At 34.6% G+C, this 26,610-nt stretch overlaps 1 protein-coding gene across 1 annotated transcript in view; it reads right to left on the reverse strand.

Moving 5' to 3' along the window:
* Positions 1–26,610, reverse strand: part of PLCZ1 (phospholipase C zeta 1) — a 46,300-nt gene that overhangs the window by 7,277 nt on the left and 12,413 nt on the right. The window contains exons 5-10 of the mRNA XM_048958755.1: positions 25,018–25,162; positions 23,396–23,548; positions 16,414–16,641; positions 14,178–14,334; positions 12,576–12,692; positions 253–425 (exon numbers count right to left, since the gene is read on the reverse strand). Of these exons, the coding sequence (XP_048814712.1) occupies positions 253–425; positions 12,576–12,692; positions 14,178–14,334; positions 16,414–16,641; positions 23,396–23,548; positions 25,018–25,162 (973 nt within the window). The remainder of the gene's footprint in view (positions 1–252; positions 426–12,575; positions 12,693–14,177; positions 14,335–16,413; positions 16,642–23,395; positions 23,549–25,017; positions 25,163–26,610) is intronic.

The following is a 26,610-nucleotide window of genomic DNA, read 5'->3' on the forward strand; positions in this document are numbered from 1 at the left end:
TATTTTCATAAATTCATCTACTCTGAACATCTAGATATTTTTAGTAAACATAAGTGATGTACAGATGGGAAACCATCCAAGCAGCAATAAAATTTATATGAGAGTGATGTGTTGGTAGAAACAACAATAAACTTTCCAACAATCAGGAGTGAGAGTGATATTAGAAAATAACAGATTATAAATTGGCCTGGAATGTGTAACAGTAGTTTGTTTTTAAGTTTTATCAAGCAAATTACAATCAACTAAGCTTACCCTTATTGATAGAGATATTGGTTTACTATATCTTCCCACGTTGTGTGGGTTGAATGTTGAATTGCGATTTCTCAGGAATTCTGGTTTCAGAATGTATCCACAACCACCATTGTCTAAGAATTTCCCATTTTGCAGTTCCATTGGTACTCCTGGTGTCTGGAAGTTTAAGGCCACTGTAAAAACAGATAAATATGATTTAAAGAATAACCCTTGATGTCAGTTTATAAAGCAACGCTCTGACAATTAGGCAAATCAAAAGCAAAAGAGATTTAAGACTGTATACCTTTTATTTCGTATGCAAGATACTGCTTCTTTTCTCAAGTATAGCAATATTCAATAGTGAATCATTAACATCCAGAAACAAAGTGCACTGCAATGTGTTGTGCATTTACCCATTTCCTTCTACATTAAACCCTGAAGAATAAGACATTATTTCTTTTTTTTTTCACTCTACAAGAACTAAATTCACACAACAATGCCCAGCAATACACCATACTCTGAGCCTAATTGAGGAGTTCTTCTACATAGGACAAAACCATAGGATAATACTAACTTTAGCCGAGGAGCAGAATTCACCACCAAACCATATCACCCAGAAGAATCATAGAAGATCCTGAGTTTTGTTGGATGCACAATGACCATCAAGTCCAGCTCCTGGCTCAACAGAGAACCACACAAAATTCAACCCCTTTGTCTGAGAGCACTGTCCAAACACTTTGTTAACTCTGTCAACTTGGGACCACGGCCATTGCTCTGAGGAGCCTGTTCCAGTGCCCTACCACCCAAGAAGATAAAGAAGCTTTATTTTAGTATTGGAATACTTAGTGAAAATACAAGTTATAAGATTATAGATTTAGAATCAATTTTTAAAATGTTCTTAAATCTTATGGAAGCAAACCCTTCAAGCGTAGTTTTCCAATGCTGATGATTTTTGTTACTGCACTCTCAACAGATTTTCCTTTTCTTGCCAGCTCAAAACATTTTTGGTTTGCTGCAGCAACAATAATGAAATAGCACACTTCTCATCAACATGATATTATAATTCATGAGATAAAACCAACATTGAAATAGACTTGTTTAATGATATTTTCCCCTATTACAGTACATTGGAGCTTCCTGTCACATTGAAAATAGAAAATGCACAAGTCAAATCAGCGAAGTGAGAACATGATATGTGTTAAATAGAAAATGATAAAAAGTCACTTAACTTGATGGGTTGGCAGGAAAAAAAAAGAAAAAAAAAAGACTGAGATAGTACAAGTGATTCCTAATAATAATTCAGAAAATGGACATTATTACATGTTCCTATGAGATAATATTAATCTTTTGAATAAACGAGTAACAAAATTCAGAAATTCTTATCTCCTGTGCAAGAAATTTGGCTCAGATTCACTGCAAAAATTATTTATTTCTTCACTGCTTTGATGAGCTTTTAAAAAACTTCTTTATTAAGCAACAGAGACAGCAATAGATCTGGAGAATGAGGCAGATGGTACTAAGGTTCTAATGTTTGCATTACACTCGGTTTTGATGTGGTTACTTCAGAAGACCTCTAGCCTGGCCCCACAGAATCAATGTCAGTGAATAGCTGAAGTATATTAGGTGCTCCCAGAGTGCATCCTCAGTTTCACCTGAAAGGAATCCCATCTGTGCTAGGTAAGATTGTTCTGCAAGAAATGCCAGTATGTAGTAAGTAGGAACACCTGGAAATTTGCTTAAAAAACATCACCACAAACAATAACAAAAAGAAAACACAACATGTACTCCTGTATTGAACTACATACTAACATAGGCCCTTGCATAGATTTGTGTCAATAAGCAAAGGATCTTAAAGCCTATTTTATCTCTGACAACAAAAACTAGACCTTAAAATGTTTTCATTGCTCATTGCGCTCCATAAACTTCTGTTACCTTTTTACAGTAGGGCAAGTATTCTCATGGTATAGTTTTGGCAGTGATTCACTATTTGCTTTTATGACTCAAAACTCCATCCAGAACAGACTCAAATGCAGTGCTGTGTGACCCTTGTTATATGGAAATGGTGGTATCAAATGTGTTAAGTTAAGCAGTGAGGTGAATTCTATAGAGGTGAAACCCTCACAGCTCTTTAAACCTACATCCAGGCATGATTTACAGATAACCCAAGATCTCTCAGTCCATAGATAATTCCTAGGCCATCATTTCAGAATAAACAATTTTAAAACTATGTCTAAAATCACGTAATTCAAACAGCTGTGGCTTCAAATAGAAGCAAATAAAATACACTTGTAGCTTCCACATGATGAAACAAATTACATGATTGCACATAATGAGACTGTTGCTATATTTGCAAGCTTCATAGGCTACTAAGCAGGAAAATCTGATTTAACAACAGAAACAAGCAAAGAAGAGTACTTTACATTTTATCACATTAGGTAAATTACTTCACATAAGTGAAGGTCAGTGTTATTATGGGATGATATCTTCAAACATCAACACTATATATTTACTCAATTTAATTTTACCTTAGAATAATTTAAAATATACTGAACACTAGTTTCAACCAGGATTTCCTTGTATTGAAACTTGAAACCTCATTCAGATAAGGGAATGAAAGATTTTGCATTATATTCTCTGAAATTCATACCTCTACAACTGTTTGCAAGGTTCAGAGCTGCCAGGGGACTCCTCAGAAAATGCATTATGGTACACTGCTGATGCCCAGTTTTTCATTTCAGTCAGATGCAGTTACAACCCTTGCACTTCTTGAGAAATGGCAAAGTTCATAAATTAAAGATTATGCTTTGCATTGCCTGGCAGTTTGGCCTTATGGCAACATCTTTCCACAAGGAAGATTGAATTTCTAACCAATGTTTCATCTCAGTTTTGCTGAATTCAAGAATAGAACTGGTGAAAACATGTTCTGTACTTCTGTTTCATGAAACAGTCACAATTTTTAATGCATTTATTAAGCAAAAAATGAAGCAACCTTTAATACAGAGAGGAATACAAAGGATGTATTTCATCTTAAACTCCTGTATCACAGTCAACTTAAGTCATTCCTAAAAGTAATTGCAGAACTAAACACAATATAAATATTCAAATACAGAACCTTCCATAAGTACTGCCATTCAAGACGTAATTAATTTTTAGACTAAAATGACAGCTTTTGAAAACCAAAGAGAATACTAGTGTTCTTAGATTTCTAAGTTGCTGTGATTTGAAGGCAGTTCAGGAAAGCTGCATATCTTTCATGTGCGATGCTGTCTCTCAATTAACATCCCTACTGTGACTTTTGACTTGTCATTTTTTTATTTTTCATTCTTCTCTTCGTGATCCTATTAGCTATGTTACAACCCTGAAGTTTACTATATTGTCTGCATTTAAAATGGGGGATTTTAAAATGGATAAGCATAAATTTATCACCAGTTTTCCCTAAAATAAGTTACTTAATTGTATTTTATGCCATTTAAAATCCATCTCAAAATCTCTGAAATCTATGCAAATTCCAAAAATATATGTGAAAAGCACTCAGTACTGGTGTTCCTATCTCCATGATTTACTTCACCCATTTGATTCTAAAGAGATAATTCACCACATTTTGATCAGTCTCAGTTCTTTCCAGTTGCCTATGCCCTTACAATGGGCTGCTCACAGAAAGTGCAATACTTCAAGTGAAGATTCACTAATGGAAAGTATACCAGCAAAATTATCTTCCGTGCCTTAGATAACCAATGTGTAAAGTGAATTCTACAAAGCAGGAAATATTATAAAAACAGGACCAAATCCTAATCTGGATTATTTTGTTACTGGTTATGAGATGATCTATGTAACTGGATTTGAAGATACTGCATCTATTCTATGTTAACACTGTCAGATGGGCATTGACTGAGTATCCTTTCTTGTCATATACGTGTCACAGCTGCACTCAATCCATTAATGCCCAAATTTACAGAAACATTTTCAGAAGTCCTTACATAACTGTGTAGTCCATACTGTGTTTTTTTTTAGTGATGTGTCTTTTAAAAGGTTTCATCTACAGCCTGCATAAACATGCTAAGCAAATATGAGGACTCAAGATGTGAATGAAAAAGAGAGGACATTCAATCACTTGGAAATCAACTGAAAGTATTTGACCTAAGAATAAACCATAACATGATGACAATTTGTATCAAGAAGCAAAGATTCATTTACCAAAAGCAGCATACATAGCACTCAGAACTTCATCAGTACTAATGAACCAAATAGATTCTATAAAACTAAAATACAATACTACTTTTATCATCTGAATGATAAATATAACACTGATTTCCATCTTAGGTACAAAGAATATTTACCTTTTAGTAAATTGAAAGTATTATGCAAACTAAAATGTATTCTGATGAAGCTCCATAGGTACTATCATACTCTGAAAATCCTCTTCTTACAGCAGATGTACAGAATGTGTGCTATCTCCAAGAGGCCAAAACACATAAGCTGGGATAACGATGGAACACAGTGAATTTTAAAAATGTTTTCCATATGGGTCTTCATGAGTAACTAAGAAAACATGCCAGAACTAAGACTGAAAAACTATGACACTTTTCAGGCTGCTGTGTGTCTGAATATTACCTGTTATTCTGGTCCTGCCTTGACATGTCCCTCTGATTCTCACTGCCATCGCTGGTTGCTTGTAAATTCAAGCTTGTACAAAAACCATCAAAAGTCAGTCTTTTAAATATTCTCAACATCACCTTTGCCCTGAGAGTTGTTTTTTTCAAATCTTTATGCTACTTCAGCCCTCTCACCAAGCCAGTGAATGCGTGTGATCCCAACAAAATTTCATGAACAAGGACTAATTATCAACACAAAAAAGCACACTTCACTCATCAGTATTAATTTTGACAAACAAGCGGTGCCAGACTTTTTCTGACTAATGAATTTGCTTAAATTGTCATTTCTAGCCTTACTTATTGCTGATTCGTTTTGAAATGGATACTCTCAGTCCACAGAAACTCAATTTATGAATGGCTTACATCATGAGGTATTCTGCTGTAGTAAGGATTACTCATCTGCAAACTGAGTGCTATTCATAACTGTCTGACACATCATGCACAGCGTATGCAGTCAGCCTATTCTTATTGTCTTTGGGCCAACTGAATACCACTGCTCTACAGACATTATCAACAGAAATGTTAAGAATTCAATCATTCTAGTGTTCATAATTGCTGACAATGTTCCTACTTAATTACAGGTATCTCTACTGGAAAATAGATGTCAGATGATTAAAAACCATCCACTATCCATTACACAAGAATTTCTACAACTGATTTCAATTAGAGATCCTTTCTTGTGAGGTTCTCATGGGAAAAGTACCTAAAGCATTTCTGATAAACTATCATATCTAAAATCTGAATTGTTTTTTGTTATTTAATTAATATGTCAGATTGAAAGTTACACTGCAGTGTAAGTCTCAGCATCTTTTGGTTGTCACTGCAATTACTTCAAACATGAAATAGATATTTTTTGAAAATATTTTCTTAGTTTGCTTGCCTTGTGTTTCCTGACAGAGCACAGGATATAATCCGCTTCACTTTCCTGTTTCAGTCTGGCTTTCTAACACAACATTTAGAACAAGGTCAACAAGAAGTTCAGAGACAATTGTGCCCGTGTAGTTTCTTCTGTATTTCTTTTACAATGACTAAATGTCAGGTAAGTTATTTAGTGTTCTATTAGTTGTCTGCAGTTCTGGATTTAGTGAAAAAACGTTATTTTCATGATTACTGTCAACAAAATGCTGACAAAATGAAATTTCAATGTTTCTTTTGTTTAAAGTTACAGCTTTTATTGCCCACAAAACTAAACAAACACAAAAATCTACCACGACTGTCAAAAAGAAGCGAGCTCCAGAGTAACCAAGACCTTTGTCATAAACTTGGCAGTGAGTGATGTTCCTGCAAGAGGAATATGAAAGCTTTATTCAAGACACCTCCTAGCCCCTGGATCTTTCCATCAGAAAGGTAAGTGTATTGAAATAGTTCCATTTATCTGGAGATATTATCCCACCTAACTTAGAGGAATTAGATTCTTCACTAGAGCCAGTGAGAATACAGTCAATGAACTTGAGGAGTAGCCTAAGCAAAAGTGGGTCCATTATTCAGTATGAGACTAATCATATCCCTGGAGTCCTATAATCCTACTGTCCCATCGAGTTGGAGGCATCTGGGAGCAAACAGTAAGATGTGAAAAAGCTGTTTTTATTGAGTTTCATAAAGCATTACAGACGTGACCGATTACATTTATGGATTTTTTTCAACAACATGGCTGTTAATAATATATGCTTCTTTTTTTTTTGGCATCATACTATTGCCTTTTCAGAATGTACAACACAATTGAGTCGGATTTAAGTCATTTATGCAAGATTTAGTTCCTAAAGATGAATTTTTGGACTGTTAAAAGCAAATCAGTAAAAAGGTAATAATATAGATATATCCTTTTTGTGAGACAGAAGCTGAACTATGACAACTACTCCTGTCCTTGAAAGCTCAAGTAAAACTGAGTGGGCAATGAAAAGATGCTTTTTTATGCTTTCTTCACTCATTCTTTCAAGGCATTATTTGTGTTGTGAGCTAGCAGAAAATCTTTCCTGTCTTCCTTATAGCATACTGTCCATGACTGTGAGGTAAGGCCACAGCAAGCCCAAACACAGAATGAGCTACAGACCAAAAGAACACCTGCGCAGAACAGCCTGAGTGTGTTTTTGTCATGAGATGTAATGATATACCAGATTTATAGCCTGGTTTTGAGAAGACCTCTTTCAATCTTGGTATAAAATCTCTAATCATTCTGCAAATACATCTGAGTTTCTGTTACGTGGCTGGTTTCTACAGAAGTCACTCCAAAAGTAATGGAAACTACAACAGACACAAAGATCAAAATAACACTATTTGACAAAGCAAATTCTCAGCTAAGAAGCACTGTTTTTCAGCATTGTCATCACTATAAGCTGTGCATTTTCACCAGTGATGAACAAGGGCCTGCATGCCGCTCTCATAAAAATCTGCATGGCTGTCTGGAAAGTGGCTTGCCTTTCATATCACTGTTGCCACTGCTGAAATGCACCACCCACCACCTCACTTTGCTCACATCCACTGTTTGGTCTCCATATAAGTTCAGCAAGCATCAGTGAATGTCAATGAGCTCCATTTTTTCTGCATGTAGGAATTCAGTTCCACACATTTGTTTCATCTGCAACTCTATGTCAGATGCCATTTTGAAAGATGCTCCTCTGCTTCCATCTGTCACGTGGCAGAAAAATGCAGTGGATTATTGGCAGGAAGGTTCGATCTCTACTGCCATATATTCACCTCTGACATGGACCAACATAATAAAATAGGAGGTATTATTTTTGGAGCAGCCCTCATAGATGTCAAATAATCACAGATGAAATTCTGTGATGTATCTGTCTCCCTCATCTCATAGACACTGATTAGAGTTAAGTCTATCTATAATGTATGATGCAATGCATATTCTCAGTTTGTTTTAGACATACTGTTAGCAGTTAGAAAAGACCTAATAGAAAACACACTTTCTCTGTTAGAAAAAAAATCCAGTAGAAATCATAAACAAGAATATAAAATTATCATACTGTAAAACAAACTATGTGTATGATTAAAAGAAAAAGTGATATTCCACCATCTTTTAATTGAGGGAACTTGTGTTTTCCCTTAAATTCTATTACATTACTTTAGAAATACCTTCACTAAATTTGACACTTCATCACTTATTCAGAAATACAGAGCATTCATTAAGATTGTGGGAATATCTAAACTTCCCAATATCAAACATAACATGGTAAATTGATCTTAGGAAAAAAAAAAAAAAAATCAATACTGTTCTCTCTAGTTTTGCTATTCGTCCACAGAGAAAAGAAAACATATTTTTGCTGCAAATATGCAAAAATTGAAAACTGAAAAGTAAATTAGTGAGCCTGTGTCTTGTGTTTTCCTTAGGAGGTTTTCCAAGATCTGTTTCACCTTTTTCAGTTATTTACAGTCCTATCTAGCCCACACTGATGATCAGTTCCTGCTCAGCAAATGAGGTACAAGATCTACATAACTGATTTTCTTTTCCCTAGGTAGCATTAGAGTTAAAATTCAGAACTGCTTGGAGAGTTTTTTTCCACTTTTCATGCATTGTATTTTGTCATACTGTTCCACACAAAATTTAGCCACACAATAGATATGATAAAATTGCAAGGCTGCATTTCAGTTTCAAAAGCCAAAACAAAATTTTCGATTAAAAAGTTCCATTATACAAGTAGTGGTTCCTTCACAGTAGTGTATACTTTTTTATGACTTCTTCAGAAAACATACGGTCTATGGTAGCTCTTCTAAAACAAAATCCTGAATCTGCCATACCCTGGCTATCTCATGTAACTGATGATGACTTGGTCAGACCTGTGGATTGTTGTGATATATGAGAAAATGTTTTCTACCGTATGTAAGGGATGTATTCAAAAGGGTATTTAATTATTTCTCTCTTTATTTTTAACTGAGAATTTCTTATTGTTTGTTTGGGTTGGGTTTTTGTGTGTGTGTGTTTGGGTTTTTTTGCTCTGTTTTCCTCACCCTTCCTAAAACAATTCATATCTGTTTATTTCAATAACTATCCTGAATTTTCTTTCCATTCATAAATCTTTACTTTCCATTTTATTTGGTAAATAAAAAGGAGATAAAGATATGCCAAACCAGTTCTTTCCAGTGCTACACTGCAGTTGCATGCAAGAGGAATACTAATTTTTCCAAACCATAAAATGTTATTGTAGGTATTTTTCTCCCTAAGACCTCTTTGTTCACAAAACCTACCCTGTTCTTATGAGACCCAGTTTTCAGAGAATGGGCACTGCGTGCAGAGTGACATGGAAGAATGCTTTTGTGGGAACTCTTTTCACTGTCATTTTTAACTTGCCTTCCTCTGAAAATTAAGTTTGCACAAATTCTTATCTTCAGCCTCAGCAAATCTTGGGCTTGCTGGATTTTATCCTGGTTTAGTGGCATCTTCCAAGTTAATGTTCCAAACAGTTCAGAGAGAAAATTGCTGGCAAGGTACAGGAGAGAGCAATGTTTTGGGCCCATCAATAGGGGAAATGAAAGAATTACTCAGCTGTCATCATTTATAAGATGCAGAGAGAGTCCTAGCAAGTAGTATTATATGTAGATTTGAACTACGTATAATGAACCTAATATATTTGTGCATCAAGAACAGTTAGTAGAACTTAAAGATAAGGTAGAAGGGCAACCATTCAGGAGTGGGGATGGGATAAAGGAGCTGAGGAAGAGGAACAGGTGACATAGGATAAATCTGAAAATCCCAGGGACTGTAGGGAACATTTCTGCACATGGAATGTAGACTGCAGTGGTAAGGAGCAGAGGGAATATGTGGGATTTTTGAAAACAGGATAAATGAAGAAATCAAGAAATGTGAGTTAAATCAGAGAAAAAGCATCAGTAGAAGGTTCACTGAGTGGAGTTTTGAGAGCTACATTTTGGAATGCAGTCTTATTTCAGCCAAACAGTTATCTGAAACAGATTAGGGAATCAAGACTTGGTCTGGCATTGCTTGGAAATAATTCATGAGAAGACTTATTTGTAATCAGTCTATTCCCATGAGAAAAGCATTCCTTTAAATGAAGATGCAAGTGCTGTGACCAAGAGGGCAGATCTAACCATTTCCTGCATATTTTTAATTCTTCCAAGAAGGGGCCCAAAGCAAAAATCTTATGTTTAATGAATCCTCAAAATGATTTTGCATTTAAGTATACTCCAAATTAATGTAGTCATTAATAAGTATTTAAGCCCTCTTTGAGACGTGAAAAATGGATATATTCTTTAAATAGACCATTATGGAAATGTAAAGACTAGAAATAAAACAAGTAAACTGCTGTGTGATAAGCCCTTTAAAACTAAGGACTTCTGCCTAGTTCTTCCTCTAAGCATGAAACAAGCATACTGGTTCTTAATAGCAATGCAGACAATATGGAGAGAGCACAACCTCAAGTAAATAATCCCACAATAGCACAGCACCAAGTTAAATGAGGATTAACCAATCAAGGCAGAATATCATCAAACGAATTTCAAATGGCATGGTAATGTTGAAATACTTCCAGCAAAAACCTAACCCAGTATCAAATATGCACCATAAAAAATATTTATGAAAACACAGACACAAAATTTATACTGGCTAGTAATTTTTTACTCCCACAGTAGCTGTAAAACTATACCTCAGTACAATAGTGAGGATGTGAAGCAGAATTTGTAATGAGAGAATTGTGAGGGGATCTGAGTGCATTTCAGTTGTTTCACTGAACAGCCAATACTGAGTGGGAAATTTCACACAGCCTCCCTAGTCACTGCTTCCCACATTACATCCTATAGTACTGTGTAGTTTGGGTAGAGGGCTGGCAAACATTAACAAATTCAGGCCTGGGGCAGTCCTCCACTGCTTGTGGTCAGGGCCACAAGCCTTTTTCACATAAGTTCCTGAGCCTTAAAGGCAAAGTGAAAATCATATATTTCACAGTATGAGTGTGAACTGTAATGTAAGAAAGTGAGACCGTCTCTTTCACTTCTTGAAACTATGAAGTTTATGGCAAACTGCCCTACTCACTCCACAGTCTCCGTCAGCTGATTATGATATAGTCAGAATAAATGATAGAATACATATCCAGATGCAAAAATATTGCTTTTAAACTGAAGAATGAAATGATGAAGCAAGATTGTGCCTGAAGCCATTAAGAAGTGGAAAGTGCTTACAGGCTAAGAGATTTTTCAAAGCCTACTGAGAGTAAAGTCATGCTTATCTTTAACACTTTCAAATTAAAAACTAACTTGAACTGAAGAGAAACCAAGGTTACTGTTATTGCATTGCTCAGGGTGCTAACTTGCTTTGAAATACACTGAAAAGAAAGACACTAAATCTGCTTTGCTTGTATTAAGTCACTGTAGACAGCAGCAGCTGTGACTCAGCATCCAGATGATCAGGGGTATTTGACTGCATCTTTGCAGTAGCTATCATAATCTGGGAATTCTTGACAACAACATTAATTCTTGTGCACACATCTCCTGCATCAGCGCCACCCCAGTCACACACAGCCACTGAAAATCAAACTGATCCTCAGATGATGATTTAATTGCAGTGCTGATTTCTAAATCACATTTACATACTTTTCCATCCTCTCTTGTAATTCAGTGCTATAGGACAACTTCAGCAAAATACAAAAGCAATTGCATTCCTACAATGCCCACATTTAGTTAAACAGGCAGCTGCTTCTATTCTCTTGCTAAGTACAGAGTAGCTACAGGGAATGTTAGGCTCCAGTAGAAAAGGAAAATATATTACAGTACATTACATTACATTACATTACATTATTTATTAAGAGAGAGATAAATAGAGGAAAGATAACAAGAAAAAAGAAGATAAAAAAAGCTACCTTTCCCACTTTCTGCTATAAAGATGCTCTAGTGATGCCTCAGCACAGCAGACAAATAACCATGGAGATCATAGGGTTTGAATAATACAGAATGCAAAAGGATATAAGCTATTTTAATTTTCTTGAAAGGAAAATTGCAAAATTTTTGTTTCTGAAAGTACACTGTTTAATGCGTAGTATGCTCGCTTTTAACTCTAAACCTAAGGTAACTTAGTTAACATAAATAATTTCAGCCAAAACAGGCAGGCAATAAAATATAAATTATTGTTTAGACTCTCCATACAGACAGACACCAAGAAATATAACAGAATTATTAATTTAAAAAGGAAGTTGTACAAAGAAAGAGAAGAAAGTTATGTTTTAGCTGTGGAAAGTTCTATATATACACTTTTGCTGCAGTGTTTCAGAAGATTAAATCACGCTTTTGTGTCGTTGTAGAGTTGGGAATAATACAAAATAAGGTTCAAAGTTTAATAAAATCTTATCCTTAATACTTCTTTTTTCCTCAGTTTCTAATAGGGGGAAAAAAACCACCACAGTAGTTCAAAGCAATTAGTGAACTATAATAAATTGAGATGTTTGGGATATGCCTATAGCTATTTAGCAAAAATTTATTTTTGTAATTAGCTATGACTCAATTGTAATTAATTAGTAAATAATTTAAAATAATATTCCTTTTAGTTCTTCCTTATCAGAATTCCAAGATTCTGGGATATAAAAATTACCTGAATATGTAGACTGTATGAGAAGTTTAGATAATACAAAATTATGCCACTGAAGGAAATTATGAAACTTGTAGCTCACAAAAAGGTAGAACTTCTATATCTTTATAATCTCTGAAATTTTGAATGCAAGAGTCAGTAAATATACATACCCATTTGGCAACCCACATTCCAGAACTCTTGAGGATTATAATTTGAAGAATCTGCTCTTGTTCCTTTTGGGTAGATTCTTGTAATGAAACGTGAAGTATGTGAAACAAACTGATTAGCTGAAAAACAGAATCATAAAACCTTAGTAAGGCACATTTAAAAAAAAATGGACATTTAAATAAATAATAAGATTTTAAGACAATTTCTATGCATGTTACATTACTAAATGTGACCATTTGAAATATGATAACAATCGTATTTTTAAATCTTAAAATGGTATTTGATAATATTTTTTCTAGTATGCAGACTTTCTGAAGGTTCAATAACCAAAATCATTACTTCAGGGAAATCTTCTGTACCTGTTTATTTACTAAGTAGACAGTTTTTACACTAAACCTCTCATTTTCCCTGTAAAATAGACACAAAACAAAGACACAAAACAAGAAATTGGTTAAAAAGCCCCGTTCATTCTTCAATTATTCTAGTGGAAACACATCTATCCTACCTTCAAATAACTTAATTTCTGCTTTGAGGCTTAGAAAAGTCAAATGAATCATCTCAAGACCTGTGAGTAGTACATTTCTAAAACACGCTTTATTATCTTCTTTGCCTTCTTCAGAAGATTTTAATTATTCAAGTCAGTTGATTTTCTTACTCCTAGCATTGTTATCTCCCATAAGGGCATAAAGTACACAGACATGGAAAATCTAGAATTACATCTATCTTTGCTATTCCAGTTAAGTGATTAAAAAGAAAGCTTTAAACTTCCAGGATCATCATTCTGATCCTTTCCATTCAACTTCTTTCCCCTTATTTTAGTTGAACTACTAGGACGCTAGACAGACCAGAGAGGACTTTTAGTACAGACAGCTGGCAAAAGCCTACTTGCTTTAATGATGTTCATCACCATTCACCTAACCAACCATTGAACCATCTCTGCCAAGAGTGGATGGCAGCTGGGCTGGACCTGAATGAATGGGCTGTGGCAGACTTCATTCTCATGGTCAGTGATCTCTGCTCTTAATACTCCCTGAAGGCTGTTGTCAGGCAGCTGGAGTTAAAACAGCAGAGACTACGTTGTTCTGGCTGCACCAAACGGAGATAACCTAGCACTGACTGTGTTTTCAGTAATCCACTTGGCCCATATGAAAGATGTGGTCCAAAGAACAGACTGTCTTCTATGAGTTTGTTCATTTCATGTGGATTCTCTCATCTGCAGTCAGAGGTACTGATGCTCAACTCCACTGGGAGCTACAGATTGTGTACAGAAAAAAGATCTGTTCCTTACATTTTCATGTAACTTTCAAATCATTTCATGTAGGAAAAAATGAACCAAAAGGTATTCATACATTTTGTATACCACATTAATATTTGTTCTTGTGAAGTTGCATGAAATTAGAATAATGCTGAATTTCAAATTGGCTCATAAAACCAAATGAAATATAAAAATGCAGTGAAAATGAGTTATTTCTAAAACAGTACTACAGAAACAGCCAAGTAAAATTGGACAACAGAAATTCTGTAAAGCTTTTTAACTCTCCCAATGCCTAAGCAATGAAACATAACAACACTGTAATTTTTCTGTTTAAATTAAAAGGAAATACCTGCACGTTTTACAAATTTTTGTGCTTTAACCTCTCCAATTGAATTGTTTTCATAACACTTCTGATGAGTTATTGAATGCTCAAAGCTTACAAACTTCTCAGATTTGGTATAAATCACAAGGTCCGACAACTCAATGGCAATCTTCATTTTCTTCATCTAATAATCAGAGAATAAAATAATGTAAGAACACAAAAAATCACAGTACATATTACATTATTAAAAATTCAGAAGAAGTTAACAAATAAGACATATAAAGTGTGGGAAAATGTATCGTATGTAACGTGTATTTGACCTTAACATATGATTTGTGATAGTAAGAGTTGATCCAGTCAAAGACAGTTAAGGTTATTGTCTTTGTGATAATCGCAGTAGATGTGGGAGGGATGCAGGGATACTTCCAGTGCTTCCTGGCATAATATTGGACAGCTTTAATATTTCCCTGCTTTTCAGACAGGTATATAAACTAAAGTCATTTTTCATGGCTCTTAACATTACTCACGTTAAATATATGTCCAACTTAAGTACATAAAATTACAGAAAAGATATACTGGTAGGAAGTACTTTGAGAAATAAAAAAGAGTAGAAGGTATTGTGCATACTGACAACACAAACTCAACTACAAGAAATAGATAACAGGAGAATATTTTAACATGTGAAACAAATCAGTCAAAGATATACTCCTCCATGAACTGCTCTGATGATAAACTCTGTTCTTAATTAAGATTGAAATTTAGTCTTGTTCTATTACCAAAGCAAGCAAAAGCAAACGCTTGTGTACAGTGAAAGTGAGCAGAAATTTTACCAGCCTATTATCTCTTAAACTGAGGTACTGTATGACCTCTTCATTTAACTTAACACAGAGGTATGAGCTAATCAGGCTAGTATCCAGAAAGAGCTGACAGTGTCAATAAAGTTTACATTCCATTAACACTTCTGAAAGTAAATTCCCATCTGACAGCATTATTTATTCTGGAGATATGTCCCATGAGGAGAAACGGGAATCTATTGGCATAGAGTTAAATAATAGAACTCTCTCAAAGTGAAAGGAAGTGATGAAGTCAAATACAACAACATCACCAGGGTACCTCAGCTGTGGATTTGAATGTTCTCCTGCCCTCCTAACAGAACAGTAGGGTTGGATCACAGAATAAATACTCCCAGTCCATAGTGCAGGACCCCAGAAGCAATGATCTCTTCTGCATGTGAAATGCGACCAGACAACTCTTGTTGCAAATGAACCAGATTCACATGATATATGTTCTGGTCTGTAACATGATGTCATAAATACATATGACCCTATTATTTGAAGTTTTCCTTCACCTATCCCATCCTTCCTTAGAATTTTGCCTTGGTATCCCTTCTTATCAGGTGGAAAAAGAACTAAAGATCTTGAACTACAAATCAATGAGAGAAAAAAAAGACACTGAGGAACTTACTGTGTCTCACTAAAAATGTTGAGTCCTGAGGAGCAGTCCATATACATTCATACAATCACAGTGTGATGTGAAAAATTGTCTAGATACTGGGTGCATCCTGCCTACTTTAAATGCTGAAGAAAGTAGTTTGAAATCAATGGATTTCTGGATTTCCACGTTAAGAGAGCTACTGTTTGATTAACAAAATGTTCAATTAGACAATCAAAAAGAAAACGACATCTAATTTTCATAGAGACTCTTTCAGAAGTAGTATTTAATATTATGTCTTTACATAATAAGTGCTGCAACAACTTTTCTGTTATAAATGCTTTAAAATATACTAGTGCAACCAGAAGTCTACAATTGATTTAATCTGTAAATTAAGAACAAAGGATCTCTCCAAAACAGACTGTAAGACCATAGAATGGAATGGATATAAAACTGTCCTTCATCATCAGGAACCACTATAAGCGTCCTTAATGCATAGCTCCAGAAAGGCTTTGGGATTAACAAAGCAGCTGAGCCTATTGTGTCACTGATCACCACGGGCAAGCATTAGATTCGAAAGTGAAAAATGCAAGTGCAATTCAGGATGGGAGCACAGGGAAGATCTTTTTTAGTTGGATACTAAAACATGGTCCAGTTTGGAATGTATTCAGGAAAACTCTAGATCCTTCAAAATATATTTTTCTAAGTAATAATAAAGCCTAAATAAGCCTAAATATAGTCTGTATTTTGAAATAGCGTATTTCTTCTTTTCATAGAAAGGCTGACAGAGAGATATGTGTTTTCTAAATTCAGCTGTTGCATAAGTTTTTACCTTTGCCTTTTTTCGAGGTGGAGGTGAAGATCTAACTTCAGATTTTCTTTTTGAGGATTTACTTTTTGGGTAAAGAGGGGCATTTTCATCAGTCTCCTCGTCACTTGATGTAATTTCCTCTTCAGATACTTCCCCTGTTTCACCATGACTGTCCTGACCTTTCCTGAGCATAGTTTCTTCAATTGTTCCACTTTTCTTATTTTTTACCAGTATTTTGAATTTTAACGCCTGTAGATAAAAAGTTGAGCAGTAATAACTAAAATTATGTATGTACTAATTGTAGAACTTCATATTTAGATGATGCTTAATGCATTTTCTTAGCTATTCATGAAGTATAATGAAGTGAGGGAGCATAATATAGTGAATATAGGTATCAGTGATACAGATTTCAAAAGTGAGTAGAACAAACAGAAACAGAGACTGGAGATCAAAGTATGGAACAGAATGTGTATACCTAACAATTCAACAGGAAAAACAGAAAGCTCTGCAATACATAGATGCAGATACGAGCAGGATGGAGGAAGATAAGTAAGACTGAAGATAAGGACAACAGGATGAGGGGAAATGGCCTGAAGTTACATCAGGGTAAGTTTAGGTTGGATATCAGGAAAAACTCTTTTACAGAATAGGCTATTAATCAGTGAAATAGGCTCCCCAGAGAGGTGGTTGAGTCACCATTCCTGGACGTGTTTTAAAACCGTTTGGATGTGGTGCTCAGGGACATGATTTAGTGGAGGGTTTTTAGAGTCAGGGTAAATTTGGTTGTGTTGAAGTTGGACTTGAAGACCTTTAAGATCTGAAGATCTTTTCCAAGCTGACTAATTCTATGATTCTAAGGCAGTGTCAGAGGTGATGGCCAGGTAAGATGTAGGAAATACATTATTTACTAAGCTTGAATATGTTTTTATATGTAGACTTGCAGCCAATCATCTGATGCTCATTTGAAGCTGTTTTTATTTTTGCCTAACCACTAAAAAAACTTGTTTGATTAGTGCACTGGTGCATACTTCTGTGGTATATCAAATCAAAACTTCTGTTATTATGTTATTATTATCAAGAACACTGTGTACCCTAGAGCTGAGCTTACCTATATGTGGAAATCAATGGACTTTGATAATTTGTTGACTAAACAGTTTTTCTATTTCATGGGTCATATATAAATGCACATTTCATATGGAGTGAAAGGACTATCACTTTATGTAGAGAAAATAAAGATCTCTATACATACAGTTCCAATACATAAAAGAACATTCATAATCAGTAGCTCCACCACCTATGAATGATGGTTTTAGAGATTACTAACTTGAAAGCAGAATTTTTCTACTCAGTAACAGAACCTTACGTAATGTTTTAAAACACTATATAAATCCTTATGAATTTTAATAGGTTTAATAATGAAGATATTTCTTGTTTTTCTCTATACACTTTTGATATGATGTTGTACAGCATTTTTTTTTTAATCAAATGAGTACCCAGTTATATATACAGGAAAAAATTCTGCAATGAAATGAGAAGCTATCTTATAATATGTAGTGCTCAAATTCATGATTTTCTTTGGGGGGTAGGGAGAGGAAGAAAGGAAAATAAAGAGAAAAAGTAAACAAACCACAGCAATATTACATATAAGTAATTTAAGAAAGGTAAAACATTGTCTTATTAAACTGCTACAAAGAACATTTGCGTTGATACTTATATGCTTTCATTAACTAAAGGTTTGAAAGAAATTTAGAATAATTCAAATGAACTATCTAGTAAATTTTTACTGACTGTATAACAAACAAGGTATTTTTTCACTGGTAAGATCCTTTCTTCTGTAACAAAGGACTAAGGAAAAAGTTCATAAAAATTATCATTTCCAATAAATGCCTTTCCTCTATGCCTCTAATACAAGTATGAATTTCACTTATGAAATAATCTTCACAGAGGAATAGCTATTATATAGTGGACATAATACTGACACTGTTACTGTCAGTGAATAATAAAATTTAGGTTCTTGGATAGTAGTCCACAAAAATATTCCTCATGATTCATATGCAATAGTGAAGGGGAAGGTTATAGTACAGAGGGAGTTAACAAGAAGCAATTACTTCACATTAAATAAAGCATAACTGAACTTTTATATGTAGCAGATAATGCATTATAAATTATCCACTAAATCAATATGAAAAATAGGAACGACAGAAATATATATATAAAACTAAATCTATATAACAGATACTACATATGTATTCCATTTATTTGAATTGTAATCTTCCTTGCTGATATTATTACTTCAGATCTGGTATTACTAGTATGTCAGTATAGAAGTGAAATGATATATGCTATAGTTAATATTTATCAATGTCATGCTAATGTAAGGTTTGATTAGTCTGTCTGTATGGGTGATTCAGAATAAGGATGCAATTTAACACTTCCTTCATTTCTTACTGATACACCCATTCTTTTTCTGTGCTATTTTTAGAAGAGATTTAGATTTAGAAGAGAAGAGAAGAGAATGTGAGTACTCATATTTTTTAAAGTTCAGAATTTTCCTTCCTATCTTTATCTACTGCAATATTGAAAAGCAGTTCTGTCCCCGATTGGTCTGATGTTTTCATGTTCATAGTTAAGACTTACTTCTACAAATCACAAAAGACCAGATATGCAAGAGGAAGAAAACCTTTTCTTGGACATATTGCATGTAAATTTGCTTTAAGTAAAGAAAGGCCATAATTTGTTTCACTGTACAAAAAGAGGCCATAAAGTTTAAAGGCATTTCTAAGTTGGTCTACTTTTTATTACAGGAAAGTGGTAAACATCCTCAAGTAGGAAAAACATTTTTTTTTTTTTTACTATAAAAATAACAATTAAAAATCATTACATTCTTTTAAAAAACAGTTACAGAAAATGCTGTAGTAAAAAGAGATTTTTTTAATCTTGGGCCATAAGCAGATTCCAATAAAAGTTAACCTGAATCACTGAAAATGAACTGTGAACTGAAAAAGACACGTCACACATTTTAAGTTTGAGCTTCAAACAGATCTTCAAAAGTACTCATAACAAATGTATGGTTACAAAATCTGTGACTGTGAAATTTGAGTTCTTTAACTGACAATCAGTTGTGCTAAACATTTGAGATTTTTTGTACAAACGTGTCTAAATCTTCTAAGCAAATAATGAGCTGAAAGTCTGAACATCCACTATTGTTTCATTTTTTTAAATTTAAACATAAAATACAAATTGTTTTAAAAATATACCTTTATTATTTATGAATTTATAAAGTGCAAACATATTTAAAAATGTGAACATGTAAAGCATAGTATATCTTCCCTGGATAACAATGGTCATAGAATCATAGAATCATGGAATGGCCTGGGGGATTGAAACTCGATGATCATTGTGGTCCTTTTCAACGCCCCTGCTATGTGCAGGGTCACCAACTGCTGGACCAGGCTGCCCAGAGCCACATCCAGTCTGGCCTTGGATGCCTCTAGGGATGGGGCATCCACAACCTCTCTGGTCAACCTGTTCCAGTGTGTCATCACCCTCTGAGTGAAAAACTGCCTCCTAATATCTAAACTAAATCTTTTCTGTCTCAGTTTAAAACCATTCCCCATTGTCCTAACACTATCCACCCTTGTAAACAGACATTCCCACTCCTGTTGATATGCTCCCTTCAAGGCCTGGAAGGCCACAGTGAGGTCTTCCTGGAGCATTATCAAGTCATTTGAGACTCTTAAACTAGAACCTTCAGGTACAATCAATTGGAAAAAATATTTAAATAATTAAATTAAGAAAACCTAATTCTTGTTCTAAATTGTCTTCTGGTTAATGCAATGTACAACACAAATCAGAACAGCTGAAGTAAAACAAGACTCCCAGCATAATGATTAATTAAATTCAGGCTTCTGAAAATCAGATGAGGACACTGATATTCAGGTAATTCTTACTGTGGTATAAATCTCACATATCATGAATCTCATATGAACAGCATACATTTAAGTGGGGACTAATTGTGGAAACTATCAATACATTTTCAGATATAAATTCTACAGACATTACATATGAAAACTCTAAGCTATGGAAATTTGAAGTGTGCATTCTCTTCTGAGAAGCATTTTGAAAGTAACATCTACCATAGATATATTATTTGTGGTATGCAATTTAGTGACTCCATGATTCAGATGCAGTACAATGATTCTGTGGTTGCTATGGAGGATGTATAATCTTGGTATATCAATTAAATTGAATGTAGTTGTGCTTTGAGATGTTTTTAGGTAAACCCTTACATGTGAAGGGCAAAGGCTTGCACTTGTGGAAGAACAACTCCAGACACCAGTATATGCTGGGGAGCACTTAGCTGGAAAGCTGCAGAAAAGAACCTATGAATAGTGGAAGACATCAAGAATTCTTGGATTCATTAAACAAATTATCAGCAGTGGGTAATGAGAGATGCTCCTTCCACTTTAATCAGTATAGGCAGGGCTTCATCTGGAGTCCTCTGTGCAGTACTGGCCTCCCCAGTAGAAGAGAGACAGGGCAAGAGTGGAAATAGCCCAAAGGAGAGTCACCAAGATGATCAAAAGGACTGAAGCACCTCTCTTATGTGAATAGGTGGAGATAGGCTGAGAGAGCTGGGACTGTTCAGTCTGGAGAGGAGCTGGCTTGGGAGGGATCTATCTCATCAATGTGTATAAGTTCCTGAAGGGAGAACGCAAAGAAGATGGAGCCAGGCTTTTGTCAGTGGTATCCAGCACCATGAAAAGAGCCAGCGGGCACAGACTGGAATACAGGAGATTTCTCGTGAATGCTAGCATTTCTGTGCTATGCAGATGAATGAGCACTGGCACAGGTTGCCTAGAGAGGTTGTGGATTCTCCTCCTTGGAGATCTTCAAAAGCCATCTGGACATGGGTCTGAGCATGCTGTGCTGAGTGTCCTTGCTTGAGCAAGGCCCCTTGTAACATAAATTATTCTGTAATTCTATGATTTACAGTGTTTTCAAGGTTTGCAAATTGAGACTGGACACTGATATAAAAATATTTGACTGCAATCTAAAAAAAAAATGTTTATGAGAAATTTATAAAGATGTACTAAATAGATTTAAGATAATACTGCTACGAAAATATAGTAGCATTATAATACTCTAGCAAATCTCTTGAACAAATTTCTTTAAAAATGTTTTTTCCTTCACAATTACTTTACCAAATTCTACCTGCATGTTGTGTTGACACAATTAAGACAATCATAGAATCATAGAATCATAAGGTTGTAAACGACTTATAAGATCATCTAGTCCATCCATCTTCTCATTACCACTGCTACTACAAGCTACTAAAACCATATCTCGCAGCTCCTCATCCAGACACCTCTTGAACACAGTTTTATCCTTGTTTTGAAACAAAACATTTGCATTTGCATCATTCTGTTTCAGGTACTGTAAAGAAGTGTGGAAAATACATATTGCTGATGACAGTGGCAAGCCTGAATGACTGTTTTGCATGCATGTATTTATGTTACAAGACATTAAAAAATATTTTGTTCTTGAAATAACATTTAATGCAAAGACTGGTACAATGGGAATTTTAAAATTTTCTACCCTCATCTAATTGCCTTTTCTGACTTCATATCCCTGGGGTCTCAAGCCACCAGCTGAGAAACACTGCCTAAGGGTGAATCAAAGAATAAGAGAAAATGTTTTTTGCAGTAACGGAACTCAGTGAAATGGTTCCATGAACACTTTTCTCAACACAACCAAAATATATGTAGATTTAGGTTTCCATTTCTAAAACAACATTAAAATTCAGGACTTTTTTTAATCTAAGGAACTAAGATAAATTATCCAATAACAGGTACACCAATAGATTTAAATATAAGTTTTTTCTTTTAAAGCATAACTTCGTTTTAAAATTCACAATTTGTTTCCTCTTTCAGAACTTTCAAATAATGGACTCAAGGATACGAGAAGAGAAGCAAGGGGAGGAGAGAAGTGAGGGGAGGGGAAGGGAGGGGAAGGAAGGGAAGGTGAGAGAGGAGAGGAGAGGAGAGGAGAGGAGAGGAGAGGAGAGGAGAGGAGAGGAGAGGAGAGGAGAGGAGAGGAGAGGAGAGGAGAGGAGAGGAGAGGAGAGGAGAGGAGAGGAGAGGAAAAGACGTGTTCAATTTAATTTCAAAATATCGACTGTACAGGTCAATAGAAACTTTGAAGGTTTTTTTATAGAAAAATCTGAAAATCTGTTCATAACTTTGAATTTCCAAAATTCAATTTCCAAAACCTGGTTTTTGCGCAGCTCTCAGATTCAGAATTCAGATTCCAAACTTCTAACTTATAGAATATTTGACAAGTAACTTAACTGAGGTTTATAGGTTGCTTTTTATTTTATATGAAAACAGGGCAGCTGTAATGCACCTTGTCATTGAGAACCATTCTAATACTGAATAAAAAACTGCATATTAAAAACCAAATGCCAACACTGAAATTACTGTAATTTCTTTAGACTATGACTTAATATGAATTAAATTATCATATTGTGGTTCACCTACAGAAGCAGTCCTATGTCAAAATGTGGTAGTCTAAACACAGGAAGAAGCATCTGCCTTTAAGGAAGGCAGATTTATGCACTGGAAAGTTAGCTGCTTTTGAATATAAAATACAATAAAACATTTAATGTATACAAAGCACCAGAAATTGGATTCATGTGAACTGCAACATGAAAGACCTCTGAAGAAAAAAAAAATGCTACTGTATTAGCATTTTATGAATACATGCATCAACATGGTACTGGAAAGTTTTTTTGCAGACTAAAATTCCCATTGATCTGTATGATTTATTTCTTAAAGAAATTATTTTTATGTATTTTGTGTTGCCTAATTTTTCATTTTTTTACCATTTGAAGTTCATTCAGATGCAAATGATCAGTTTCAGAAGAGTTTAAAAAAAAAAAAAAAAAAAAAAAAAGCAAGATTTTTTTCACTAATTTTCACAGAGCAAAATACAGTATTATTACCTCAGGAGAAGGTAGCTGAGTCACCGGTATGTCACCAATTGTTGAAGTAAGTAGTTTGTCACCTAGAATATTTAGTAAATATTGTGCCATCCTTTCTTGTTGCTTAGGGCTGCAGTGATTCTCCAAAGACAGCACAACTGGATAATCAGATGCCTAAAAAAATAGAATTTAAAGTCCATTATGATTAAGAAATATAAAGAAGATCCCCAAAAATATATTGCAGAAGGCCCCTTAGTAATTTATATTTTCCTTGTATTTGCAAAATATTTCTAACGTGTTTGTTTTTTTAGGTTAGTTACAGAATAGTAAAGCTCACAATACTTACAGAAAAGGGAAAGAATAGTTGAAATAGTAACTTAAATCCAAAGAAGAGAAAAACAAAAAACAAAAAACAAAAAACAAAAACAAAAACAAAAAAAAACCAACCAAATATCATCCTCAGGACGTTAAGAGGAGATAGAAACAAATCCATGGAGATTAAAAAGAAAAAAAAGCCATGCAATTTTTTTTTAATAATGTCACAGTATTTTCTTGGGACTCTATTCTTTACCCATCACAGTACTCAAGCGAGACATAGGAACTCTGGCAAACTTCAGAGAATGCCTCAAAGGAGACATGTCCATTTCAATTCTATAAATAATTTTCAGAAGTCATCAGCTAATGAATAAAATATTTGCTTGGGTAGGATCTAAACTGACAGTTTATAAAGGAAGAGTCATTCTGTGTTTATTCAATTTTTAACATTTTTTTCACTGAGGATTTGCTGGTGACCATTATCAGAAGAACTGTTTAGACTGATAGGAACTATTATTTCTTGATATAATTTTATCATCTTTTTTCTATAACTCATGCTTCTTAAATGAAGTCTATGTTATACCTTTACACAATATTCTATTTACAAGCAAACATAGGTGAGATTTATCTGATATCTGTTGAAGACCAGCTTAAATCTGAATAGACTATATATGTGTGTGTATAAAAATCCACATAAATGTGTGAATGTATATATGTACATATATTATGCAAATTACATTAACAGCCTTGCAGGACATCAGTTCAGTAGAAGTTTTGTCAGAAATCTGCAAAGAGACTGAGTAACAAAAAATCTCCAGCTTTTGCTCTTTTGCCAAAGATAGACAGAAGGGACATTGCCTTAATGAATCATCTGACAAGAAGACCTGTATCACATCTTGAATTATTTTTTTTTTTAAAAAAAAAGGTGGAAATGAAAACAGAATAAACATCAAACTAACTTCTAGTCTAATATTTTCTCTATTTTGTGAAATCGAACTTAGGATATCAGACAGTGTTAGCAACAGAAGAATAAGTGAAGTAAATTCATAGCAAAATATAAAGGCGGAAAGTATAACATTAGACAGACTCTGAAATAGTTTTTCAGTTCATTTTCAGTGCTTGACTAAATGACCTTAGGTAAGAATTCCATCTAAGAAACTGCAAAATTAATAAACAGATTGTACATTTTTCCTGTAATTCATTTTAGTAATGTTCATTCTATAAAGACTATCTCAGTTTTGTGGTTATTTTTTACCTCTGAGAATCTCAAGATTTTTGCAGGCTTTATTAAAACACTGTAGCATTTTAACTGACATATATATACATACCGCAAAAGCATACTTGTCTACTGCGTGAATTACAGAATAAAATGAAAGTTTGCTTGTGAGGGTGTGACCATGATACACAACAGGATCATTGTTTGAGCCATCCCAGCAGTCAATTTCCAGACAACGACATCCTTTTAACAGAGCACTTGGAAAGAACAAAGGAAATAATTCACAGTTAAAAGGAAAACACCTCATTTCTTTTTATGTCACTATATTTCTGCCTACAAGCACATAAAATACAAAAATACTAGTCTATAATCATAACTGATAAATCCTAGGAAGTTATAAAGATATGAGACCAAGCTCTATTTTCTGCTGTTCATCTTAGGCATATTAGGTAATAAAATTTATTAGTGTACTAAGGAGGAAGATAGATTATATGAATATCCTTCATTAAGAGACTGAAAAAGAGAGTCAACATTTTAAAGTAAAAACTTTGGAATGTTGGTAAATGTATGCTTAGAATGGAATAATAAATACTTGAAAGGGCTTTTTTTTTTGCTATTACTATTTCATGATATGTCTGAAAGTTTGAGAGTTGTCATACTTAAAAGGATTAGTATATCACCATCACACCTAAAGAATCAGGTTCTGCTTCTTTGTTATTTTCTTTAGCTGTTTTACCTCGGACTTAATTTCTAAGAGGTAGGGCTAAAGTTTCCCAGAAGCCTTAAATTTACTGCTTCAATTTATAGTAGGTTAATTGTTCCCCTTAAATCACTTAGGTATCTAACATTTGCCTTGCTACTATGTAGGTAGCTCCAAAAGTAAGCCTCCTATTTATTTCTGTGGAAGTTATGACAAAGAATACAAACACACTATCTGATAAAGCAAATTCTCAACTGTTCAACATGATTTTTTCAGCATAGACACCATCATTTGCTGTGCATTTTTGCCACTGATGAACAAGAGCCTGCATGCCACACTTGTAAAAATCTGCACCAGCAGATTTTTCAAAGCTGTTGCTAGCAAAATGTTGCCCACATAATCAGTCTTTCATTGGTTCAAAAAGATGAAAGTCAGAAGGTGCAAATCCAGGCTGTATGGTGGGTGTAGTAGGACAGACCAACTAAGATTGACAACACATTCAATGATCTTCCAACTGATATGTGGAGCCTACCATTATCATCTTGCAAGAGAAAGATTGATTTCTTCTCTAGCCTGACTCTAGAAGTCCAGGCCATCATCTCTGTCAACATTCTTGTGTGGTGGTCAGAGCTGATGGTTACTCCAGATTCCAGGAATTCCCGAAAAATCACTCCTTTCCTATCCCAAAAATCAGTGTATACCACTTTAGCCACTGAGGACTGTCTTTGACATTTTTTTCAATTGAGAAATCACACTCCACTTCACAGACCGCTGTTTTGACTCTGGCTCACAGCGCTGACACCTCTCATCATTAGTAATGCCTTGTCTTGCTTCAATAGGTCCTGACAAACTTGCATACAGTCTTCTTTTCGTTCCTGTGTGAGCATTCATGGGAACCATCTGGCACAAACAGCGATATTCCAACATTGCCACCATCATTTCCTACACCTTGAAGCCAATACTCAGCTTCATACACAGTTCCCCGGTCATAATCAGAAGATTCGT

Source organism: Lagopus muta, chromosome 1 (assembly GCF_023343835.1).
Source record: "Lagopus muta isolate bLagMut1 chromosome 1, bLagMut1 primary, whole genome shotgun sequence".
Classification (NCBI taxonomy): Eukaryota; Metazoa; Chordata; class Aves; order Galliformes; family Phasianidae; genus Lagopus; species Lagopus muta.